This window comes from Corylus avellana, chromosome ca1, assembly GCF_901000735.1.
Source record: "Corylus avellana chromosome ca1, CavTom2PMs-1.0".
NCBI classification, from domain to species: Eukaryota; Viridiplantae; Streptophyta; class Magnoliopsida; order Fagales; family Betulaceae; genus Corylus; species Corylus avellana.
In genome coordinates this window covers 38,871,164-38,882,428 of record NC_081541.1, presented here as the reverse complement: position 1 = coordinate 38,882,428, position 11,265 = coordinate 38,871,164, and the positions used below count along the sequence as shown (strand labels likewise).

The 11,265-nt window shown below is 33.1% G+C and overlaps 2 protein-coding genes across 2 annotated transcripts in view; both read left to right on the top strand.

The window, feature by feature from the left end:
* The window catches only part of LOC132167095 (bark storage protein A-like), a 7,574-nt gene extending 5,810 nt beyond the window's left edge, over positions 1–1,764 (top strand). The window contains exons 5-6 of the mRNA XM_059577990.1: positions 148–327; positions 1,414–1,764. Coding sequence (XP_059433973.1) covers positions 148–327; positions 1,414–1,581 — 348 coding nt within the window. The 3' untranslated portion in view covers positions 1,582–1,764. The remainder of the gene's footprint in view (positions 1–147; positions 328–1,413) is intronic.
* A 1,109-nt stretch (positions 1,765–2,873) lies between these two features.
* Positions 2,874–7,309, top strand: LOC132167620 (large ribosomal subunit protein eL24). Its single transcript, XM_059578627.1, has 5 exons — positions 2,874–2,982; positions 5,563–5,638; positions 5,764–5,865; positions 5,944–6,092; positions 6,939–7,309. Exons 1-5 carry the CDS (start codon positions 2,972–2,974, stop codon positions 7,093–7,095), a joined length of 495 nt encoding a protein of 164 aa, XP_059434610.1. The 5' UTR covers positions 2,874–2,971; the 3' UTR covers positions 7,096–7,309.
* The last annotated feature ends 3,956 nt before the right edge of the window (positions 7,310–11,265 follow it).

The following is an 11,265-nucleotide window of genomic DNA, read 5'->3' as shown; positions in this document are numbered from 1 at the left end:
AGTTGATGAGCAAGACTTTAAGAAATGACTAATTTATTGGGAACTTTCTAGTATTGTTGATTTGTTGTCATTTTTTTTTTCTTTCTTCAAATCCAATTGAGAATATTCACTTTTTATTAATTTCACTCTTCAATTTAACTACTTCAGAAGATTGAACTAGAAGGGTGTGTGAATTCAAGCCTGTGCCTCCCACGAAAGCCAAAGCTAGTAGTGGGACTGAGGGGGTCAACAGCCAACATATTTGTGGATAATGCAGCTTACAGGAATTTTCTGGTTCGGACCTTTCAGGTGTCATCAGCAGATATGGAGAGTTCAGCTGTAGTAATGGCAAGTTTCCTAATCACTCTATATTCTAATCAGTGTTCTATATTCTAATCAGTGCAGTAATTGCAGTCAATGGAGCTCTCTAAAAGCTAACAAATTCAAGCTCTTTATAAGTTCTTAGATCATGTGATTCTCACATGTATTTTTATATGTATTTTTAAAAATACACGTGAGATTGTGAGAATCAGATGTTCTAAGGACATATATTAGTTTAATAGATTGAGTTAAAAGAAATAAATTCATTCAACCCATTTTCGAGAGAAACTTTGTTCATCTTATATCATGTTAGTCTCGGATATTTAACAATCTTACTTTAATGTGTATGGTTGGCAGATTTTGAAACCTTTCATCCTTTCTTGGAAAAGGATCCTCTCCGTTTCAAATGAAATGAAGAGGATCATATTCCTCATTTCTTGGGGTCAACTTACCATTCAATGATCATAAATACTATTGGTGCAACCGTGCAAGGTCGAATCAGATTTTTATATTCTTGGGGATGGTAGTTTGGATTAAGATCCATGCTAGCAATTTAAACAGTTATTATGAGAGAACCCACGTGAGACTGAGCTGTTAGTGTATATAGTAATGTCCAAAGTAATTTGGGTAGCTAATTAGTATGGATCTCAATCTTAGTAGTGCCACCTCCAACCCTCTGATATAAATTTTGGGTAAAACTCACATTTGAAAACTGGCTTACAAAGAGAACATATCTAGGAACTTATACACACGTAGTTAAGATTTCACCTAATCCATTGACCTAAATTTATGCCAACTAAGTTGTAGTACTCTAGTTTATTATGACTTCCAAACCTAGAAAATAAAAGTTTAAACTATTAGGTGGGGAGTCCAACCACAAAAGAAAATTATATAAGTTATTAGGTGAACAGGTCCAATTAATATATAAAATTATACCAAAGCCTGCATCTAATCAATGTGGGATTCTGCAACATTAATGGCAATATCATGCAACAAAGGTTCTGCACATGGGAGCTCCATTTGGTTTTGCATTTTGCACTTAATATACTCACGGGTAGGAGGAACTTATTCTATATACAGAAAATAGCTAATAAAGAGTGGTGATTTTTGCAGACAAGCTTGTCAAATGGCTTCCCAGTGATAGTCATCAGAGGGCTATCAGATTTAGCTGGAGGTCAACCCGGAGAGAATGCAATTGGGATATTTAGATCCCTTGCAGCACTGAATGCTGCCAAAGTGGTTGCTCAATTTATCAAGGCATTGCCTCATGACACTTCTTGAGACTTCTACAATGATGTAATTTCTTAGTTGTTGAGGTGTAATAGTAAGTTATTGAATAGTCGTTCTGCGTACTAAACGTGCTCTAAGAATTGCTAGACACGAGCAACAAGGGAACACAGTCAAAGCGGAAAATAAATTGTAAAAATTTGCAATGTGCTATTAATATGGGCTGTAGAGACAACTCCTATGACTTTTATCCTTGCAGCTCTCCTTTTTTTTTTTTCTTTTTCTTTTTAAGCTTTTGCTTTCTTCTTGTTTGTAGCTTCCCTTCTTCCTGCATTCTTCAGAAAAAAAAAAAAAAAAAAAAAAAAAAATTCATTCAATGAAAACACATCTTAATAAGGGTCCCCAGCTCCCTCAATGTAGGCAAGAGAGTTTCTTTTACACTTCTCATAGTGGTCTGTTTTGGGTTTTTCCTTGTATTTTATTTTATTTTATTTTTTTTAATGTAACCCTTATATCGTCTATAAAAAGAAAAAATAATAATTTTTTTTTTTTTGAAGCCGTTTCTTTGTAGAAGTGGAAGAACCAATAATGTTGACCTATGTCATTTTGAAACAACAAAGTAACATTTTTGAAATGTTGATAATTTTAATAGGAGAGATTGGCTAACCAATAGATTTGCTAGGAAATCTTTTGAGCTTGAATGGCATTCCATTTGGTATTTTTTGGTTGATTAATGCTAGAAACTATATTTTTATTTCACAATTATGTCATAATGCTGATGTGATAGTTTCAATAAACTCTTATATCAGTTATTATTAAATATATAAAAAAAAAATTAAAAATTAATTGAGAATGACAAGTCGGCATATTACATAGATGGATTTTTGTGCTTGGATAGTTCCCAAGTGCAAAATATGATCTATTAGTTGCAATATTTTATAATTAAAATTGGATGGTTATTCTCCTAATTAATAGGATTAGTTGCAATATATCCCTATTCTTAAAGTTCCTCCACTTTTTACTATACTCTCTCTCCTTCTTTTTTTAATCACAAAATAATATTTAAAAATTTAAATTTAAATATAATATAAATTTTTAAAAAAAATTACCAGTGGGTGAGATATCCTAATTGGTCAAATAGTTTAGGGTTAATTACTCAAATTTAAATTGAACAGAATAATTTATCCAAAAAAAAAAAAAACAGAGAAAAAACTCACTTTGGATCCCCAAGATTGGGGCCTTCACAAATGAAGACTCATAAGTATCTCTAGGCCCAATTGCTAGTATTCAGTTGGGCCTTAGCCACTCTTTCAAGGGCCACTCGTTTGCAATTTCAGCCAACCATTTTCACCTCAACCCTATTTAGATTTTAGGGTTTCAATTTTCTGTGTAGGGTTTCTGCGAAGAGTAAAGCGTTGAGCAGCAGAGCAACAGAGCAACAGCCATGGTTCTCAAGTATGGTCCCGTTTCTTTCGGTTTTCTTATCCTACTCTGTTTGCTTGCCTAGAAAGTGTGAACAAAAATAGAAAAGTACAAGAAAAATTGGGAAAAAATTCTTTGTTTGAGTACGATTTGTCTCGTTTGTTTGTTTTCTTTGTCTTTTTTTCCTTTTTCCCGAGAAAATGAAAACATCGCGCAAGTGGGTAATGTAGTGGTATGTTTCGGACTCAACGTTTCTGTTTCTTTTCTTGTCTCGTATTTTCTCGGTAAGCAAATGGAGGGTCACGTTCTTATTATTTAGGATTTGCTCTCTATTTTGGATGCGTATTTATAATTTATGTATTAGCTAATACTTATTTGTTATGATTGGTTTACACTGTGTTTCAATAGTTAGATCGAGATAGCATAGGATTGGATTATATTTATAGCTTGAGATTTTGATGGGTTATTACAAAACTTGTCTACACCCAAGCCGTGTTGTTTTGAATAATACAAATTATTGACTTATTTTTCTGTAATGGATCTGTTCTTGAAATGGGGTTTTCTGGTTTTGGATTAAAGTCGTAAACATTTAATTTTATGTTTAATTAGTTTTGTAGCTTTGAGGTTAATGTATTGTCAATGAGCTGAGCTGAGTTTAGTGCTAGGTTTGTTGAGATTGGGTTGGACATCCAGAAATGGGTTGACTTGGACCTTAGCCTTTTACTAAGGTCTCATCTCGAGCTTGAGGAGCTTGGTTTTTCATGCAGGGCAGAGTGGAAATTTATGAATAGTCTGAATGGTGGATTGTGCTATGGAATTAAAGATTTAAATGTGTTAGCCTTGTGAACCTTTTTATGGTGTGTTAAGAGATATTGACTAGACTATCATAGGGATATGGTTGGTGGCTTCTTATTGCTAATCAAATGAAGAGAAGAGGCGGCATTCTTTTTCATGGATTTATTGCTTGCACCATTCACTCGTAGCTTTTTGCTCCATACTCCTGATAGTGTGTAATTTAGATCACCTTTGTGTGCTTGGGGCTTACAGGTAGAGTGCAAATGATGCTCCCCTGATGAAAAGTTATCATTTTTTTTTTTGATTGTCGTGTTCTCTCTTTTTGAAGTCAACTTGAGAGATTTTGGCAGGGGAGTGGGGGGTGTCTTTGGGTAAACAAGAGTTTGGTATCCGATATTGAAAAATTGTTTTCATTTCCTAGAGAGGGTTTCATTCTGTGGGATCATTTTGTAGAAGAATATTACCTAGAGGGCTGGTGGGATGATGCAGGTTGGTATTAGATGGATGTGCTAAGGGCTAGAAATGAATGAAGAACAAAAGAAGCATAGTTGAATAAGTTATGTGGGTGTTTGGATTCCAGAGCTTCATCTGCATATGGCCTTGACATACTAGTTCAGAGTTGGTCTTTTATTCTATAAATTCTTGAATAGTTAATTGTGGATATGGTTTGGAGGTAGCTTTCATTTGAAATTTCAAATGACAGATTTCTTGATTAGCTCATTTTAAAAAGAATTCAAGTAATTGGGTTTGGCTACAGGATACATTTTGCCTGCATATCGTAACTAGTCATGCGGAGTTCTTGGAATTCATGATTCAGTTTCTATATTATATAGCGCTTTTGCCCCTACTAGTTAGGCGGCTTCTCTTGTATCCTTCTTGTATACATGGGAGTGCCTTACATTTTTAATGATATCTCGAGTAATTAAAAAAAAAAAATTATATAGCCCTTTTTTCCTTGATGATTTATTTGGTTGATGGGGGGGAATTTTGAGAGTTATTTCACTATTTGTATCTTGATAACTGAGATTATTCAGCAAAATAAGGCTGATATGATTTATGTTTTTGCCATTTGAATATTGTTTATTTCCAGAAAGAAAAATAATGCAGCCTAAAATTTTTGTTTCCTTACAAAGCATATGGATGCTTCACATGTATTTCCATTTTTTTGTTTACCGTATGCTTTAAGTATTAAATTTTCAGCAAAGAAGACCGAATAAGTCTTGAATGAGAACACATTTCTGACTCAGGTCTCATCTTGCTCTTCTTAGGATGCAGTACTTTCTTGCAGTCAAAATATAAAAGTTGAATTGTTAACATAAAAAGATAAGAGAGTTTAATAGTTAACTGAAACTTTTGGAAACTTATGGGAATGTCAATATTATGATTATTTTGGCAATTTTTTTTCATCTATTATTTTTCTATGTTATTCATTGCATATAGTGATTTCTTGAATCCTGGCATGCCATAAGGTAGAGGGCAGTGGCTAAAGGAACAGTATGATAGAGTTGTGAAGGTTATGTACACATATGAAAAAAAAAAAAAAGAAAAAAAAAAAAAAAAGAGGAAATGTGAACGTTGCTGTGAAATGATAGAAATCATTACATCAAGCTTTGCTCTATTGATTATGAGAAATGTTTAATTAATGTTAAGACATGGAGTCAAAGCCTGGATTATGGTTTAATGGTAACCACAATAAGCATACGTTATCCCTTTTTGTCCAACATGTCGTATGATTCATTCATGCCTTTTTGTATGGTTTCAGCTCAATTTTACAAGAATTTCAATGTATATGCTCAGTACTTAATGCTGATATTTCAGGACTGAACTCTGCCGCTTCAGCGGTGCCAAGATATACCCTGGTAGGGGTATCAGATTTATCAGATCAGATTCTCAGGTTGATTTTTTATTTAAACAACCATTGCAAGCTTCAGTATTCTGCATTCAATTTCCCTTTTTTTTTGGTTCTTTTCCTCTTTGTGCACTGAGATTGATGTGTATCTCGTTGTTTGGTTATTTCAGGTTTTCCTGTTTGCCAACTCAAAATGCAAGAGGTACTTCCACAACCGCTTGAAGCCTTCAAAGCTTACCTGGACAGCTATGTACAGAAAGCAACATAAAAAGGTGGAATATCCTTCTGTTATGTGATGAAAAAATTCATCCTTATGATTATTTATATTCTTATTCTCACATGACTCACAGGACATAGCGGCCGAGACTGTGAAGAAGAGGCGTCGTGCCACCAAGAAGCCATACTCTAGGTCCATAGTTGGAGCTACCTTGGAAATTATCCAGAAAAAGAGAGCTGAAAAACCAGAAGTACGAGATGCAGCACGGGAAGCTGCTCTCCGGTATGCTTCCTTTCCTTCCATTAAACTACCCCTCCTTCAATTAGGAGGTGGAAAAGATAATAAGATCTCGTGTAAGTATAAAAAAGAAAAGACCCATCATCTGTCTCCCAGGGGCGGAGCCAGAAAATTGTGTATGGGAGGGCCATGATTAACATGAATCTCATAGATTTATATGCATTAGAATTGAATCCCATTCTTCTACATCAAAAAAAGGACAAACATCACAAGATACCAAAATAATTATTGCCATAACAATGTTATTTTTGAAGTTGATAATATTGAACTATATATGGTATGTTGCTTTGCTAGAAATTTTACAATGTCATGATTGTTTATTACAAAATAATGTTTTTTTGTTTTTCTGACATTGAAATGGTTGTAATGAAAAAGAAACAATTTTGCTTAATTTATAACCTATGTATATATATATTTTTTATTTCCCTATGTAAAGAGTATATATATCGTCTCTTGGCATACATTTTTGCAGTTAGGACTTAATTTTCTTACGTATTATTTATTAATACCCTTGTGTTGAGGTATAATAAGACTTTAAAAGCTTTTGGTGTTCCAAGCATTGGAATTGCTTGATTTGATATAAAGGTTAAAGAAGTTTTGAAATTTTGTGAGAGAAAAGTGAAAAACGGAGTTTGAAAGGTTTTCCCAAGGGTGACATGTGAATAGCATTAGATTGCTATGATTGTAAAAGATTTTCAGAAAGCAGATTGAAGGGTTCTTGTTTAGATTAGCTGATACCGAAGCATGCACCCAAGTTATTAATCCACCTGCTGGGTGATTAAATTCCTTATTTTATATGATTGCCTTCTGAAGATCTGCATATTTCTGCAGTGAAATTAAGGAGCGTATAAAAAAAACTAAGGATGAGAAGAAGGCGAAGAAGGCAGAAACAGTGTCCAAGACTCAGAAGAGTCAGAGCAAGGGAAACCTGCCCAAGGGTGCTGCGCCAAAGGGCCCTAAATTGGGAGGTGGTGGTGGAAAGCGCTGAGCAGCCACCTTAGACTAGTGAAATGTTCTGTCTTGGGTTTTGTTTTGGCTTTATAGCTTTCTTTAATTACAAGTGAACTTGATCAGATTTTATTTGTATTTAAGGCATTAAGCATTGGTTAGAACCATTGATATTGCTTAATTGTGTTTTATTTCCTGGTGAATGATGTGATCGTTTTGATGATAAGTCTTGTAAAACTTGAAGCTTCTTTTTCTTCCCTGGTTTTAAATTGTTAGGTGCATTGTTTCACTTCATCTCTTGGCTAGTATGACCTAGGGCTGCCAATTTTTGATATAGTTTTCAAATTTTGCACAAATCTTACACGAAATTAGTAGGTTAAGGTTAAAAGATTTGATCTATTTAATTAAATGGATTTGATTATAATTGACATTTTATACTCATATTTAACTATTCGAACCCAGCAAGCTAAATTGTCACTCCTATTCATCCTGCTATGCTGCGCATCTTTTTCTAATACATATTTAGATTCACATCTTAGCCCACTTCTCAAGAGGATAATGAATATCCTTACTTAGAACGAAGGCTATAATATAATGGGAATTTCGTAGGAGCAGAAATCAGCACTCGCCTAAAAGTCCAGGTAAATTGCCTAACCCATGTTCTGTTATTTGGAATTATTTTCTCTGCTTCTTTAATAGTGTTAATTTGACTTGGTCATGATCGTCAATTTGACATGTTAGAGGACTTTACCTACTACTGACCCCAAAATTAGCGCTGTTTCAGATTTACATATACAAGGCAGGGTGATGATTGAGGAACTTCTGGAAAATCAGGTTTTTCACCATTGACTTTAAGACCCAGTTTTTAATCTGACAGAGACCTCTCTGATAATTTTTATTTTTTATTTTTAAAAGGTCATAATTGTATTTTCACTATTATTTTGGATGAAAATGATGGTAAATATCTCGAATTTATAATGGGCCTAAACTCAAGTTTTAAATCTATCAAATTAAAAACTGAATTTTTAATTTTTAATTTTTTTAAAAAAACTATAGTTTTAAAGTCAAAATGGCAAAAAGCACTATAATTTTACTCGGAAGTGCTAGCTATATAATTTAAATTAAACAAAAAAATACAACTATATTAAAACAAATAATAATAAAATAAAACTGAACCTGCAAATAAAATTGAACATATTTCAATTTGTGCAACTTCAATGAAATACAAAGCCAAATAAACACACATAGCCGTAGACGAATCTTGATTTTGTTTTTACTTTTCAAATTTGGCTTAAGTGCAGAAAATAATTTAAATTAGTAATCTCTACTTCATAAAGCGTGATCTCGTAGATTAAGCTACCATTTATCATCATTATCATAGTTGTCATAAATGAATTACGATATGATAATATATATTTTTTTATTATTGTATTTTCATATTGAAGTCCCCAAACTCCTTTTTCTCTTTTTCTCTTTTTATATTTTGTATATGTTAATATGAGCTGTACTATGAACACGCTAGAGCTCAGGTCTGTCGAAAAGCTTACGTCAGCTTTGACCCAGACAAACCTTACTCATTCAACACAAACTTCTACAGTAGCCATATGCAATTAATTATTATTATTATTATTTATTTTTTTTTTTAAATTCAACCATTTGACTACAAGTACAAAGAAATTAAGGTATACAATTATGTTCACAAAGTCTTCGGCAACGACTATTTTAGTGGAAAAATTAGCTTTGATGTTTTGTTATATATATATTTTTTTAAATTTTACAGACAATAATGGGTCCTACAATATTGAAAATAAAATCGTGATTCTGATAAGTATAAGATTAGGGTGAGATAGATTTAATAGTTAAGTTGAAATGAACTCGTTAAGATTTGGTTATTTAAAAATTAAGATTAGAGTTTATTTGAATATTAAAATTAAATCTTATCATTCAAGGTGTTATTCAATTATAGTCTATTTAAAGACCATTTGGTTATAAATAAAGGAATCAGAGAAAGTATTTAGTAATATGTGGTATTTTCCTGCTCTCTGTGGAGCTTTGTATTTTTTTTTTCCACCCAAAATGGAGAATTATTTTACTCAAACCCAAGCCTAGTAACCTAGCTATCAGATTCTGACATAGATTAATTAGGAGACCGAAATAGATTATTATAAAAGGTCAGAAAAAAGAAAAGAAAAGAAAAAGAAATACATGATAGTGATTAACCAATAACTAAATATTATTCATTGTAACAATTCAACACTACTTTGTTCATGCAGTCTCGGCTGATTGAAATGTGAAAAGACTAGACTTTCCTTGGCAAAAGCCCAGCAACTATTTATCATGAATTATTAGAATATCGGTTTTCTTATTATTGCATGTTTATTGGTTGCTTTGTTGAATCAGCTTATATATATTAATTACTTGACCATACTAATTTATTATTCCATCTCATTGTGCTGCATGTGCATCATTTCTTATGATTGCTCATCAAAGATCACTACATATATATCTCACATTCTAATTGCATGATGCCATTGATCTTTGTTCATGCATGGCTCATGTGTGTCTTGGGCATGCAACAACGTACTCGTTATATATATATATATAATGCAGAAAGTGTAACTTTGGGGAAAAAGTAAAAAATCGCGAAAAATAAATTTCTTGATTCCTAGTAAGTGGGTTGCATTTTATCATGTGTAGATCGAATAATATATGATGAATGGGACATCTTGTATATATTAAAGTATTACGATGATGCCGATTGAAGCAAAGCTAATATAAATAAGGAAGAATTTCATACAAAAATAATATAAAATATTCTGAAAAAGGCAGTTCTGTTATGTAGTACTTCTCAATAAGCCTATAATTGACTCCTGAAATGCCACCATCCTCATCTCCAATTTTACATATATCTTATAACGTAACACAAAACCTAGCAAAGAATAACGCATGCAGTTGTACTAACATAAGCTGCTCAAATACAGCATTATATCCATAGATATTCATAGCAGATTCACAATGATGAGTAGGGACCCCAATATTCTGGTGACTTTTAGATAACAATTGGATTCCCAGGAGTCTAAAAGGTTGTCAAACTCGTCACTCTTGTTGGTGCTTTTGCTGTCAATGACTCCTGAATGATCTGTGCATCGAAATTCCTTGAATTTGAGCTCCCTAACATCTTGACCCTCTGAACATTGGATGAAGTTGAACATGTTGACCCTCTGCCCGGTTGCATGGGGGCATGATAGCACTAGAAGAAGAAGCAAAAAGATTGCTTGCAGAAGTGGCAAAGTTTTTGGAGCCATTGCAGGGAAAATGTTTGAGCAAAAATTTCTGCAGAAGAGATAGCTTGGGTTGTGTGTGATTATAATGTGTATTTTGTGGCCTGTGTATATATATAGGGGGCTAAGGGAAGTTACCTGGCAAATGAGCATATAACCCGTTGGATGGGGCAGACTTGTGCTCTTTATGAGAATTTAATTATTTTCGTATACCTTTTGGTTTTTGCTTTTACTTTTCTCGTTGATCAAGTCGTGCTCTAGTGTCCTTGGACTTTTCTCATGCTTTTCAAGTTAAGATGGGAGAGGAAAGATACCCCACTAATTACTGCCCGTTTGGGTTTGCGATTTTTTTTATTCTATCAAACTGAATTTAAAATTATGAATGTCGAGGAAAAAAAATAGTTGAGATTATGTTTGAGTTGTTTGAAGAACATAAAATTTTGAATAAAGTTGAAAATTTTTAAGTTGAGTTGAGTGCTAATAGTATCAAATCAACTAAAAAAGAGGAAAAAGTTGAGAAGAATTTGAAAGAATTGTCTTTCCAAACAAGCCCTTAAGAAACTAGCCAGCTACTCATACTTTAACTAACTTCTCTCTATTTTTTAGAGAGACAAGTTGATGCGGAGCAGTAGTATTAAGATTGTTATGACAACGCGTAGCAATTGAAGATCAAAGATAATTAAAGAGAAGGGGAGCGGGGGTTTGGTTTAGGCCATGCCCCCTCAATTCCTAAGAACAAAAAAATTTTTAAGGTAGAAAAAAAAAAAATAAATAAATTATAAGGTACTGGCTTGTAGCTGCAAAATTTTTTGGCCTTGGACCCATGCCCATAATAATTTCTAGCTCTGTCCCCCGTGAAGAGAGAAAAATATTGAGTGCAGAAGAGAAAATTCTAATTGCCTTAAAGAAAACAGAAATAACTCTAAAAA

Coding starts and splice junctions, on each gene's coding strand:
- LOC132167620 (XM_059578627.1), top strand. Junction 5,639..5,763: donor TTATCAGATCAGATTCTCAG/GTTGATTTTTTA, acceptor TGGTTATTTCAG/GTTTTCCTGTTTGCCAACTC. Junction 5,866..5,943: donor ACAGAAAGCAACATAAAAAG/GTGGAATATCCT, acceptor CATGACTCACAG/GACATAGCGGCCGAGACTGT.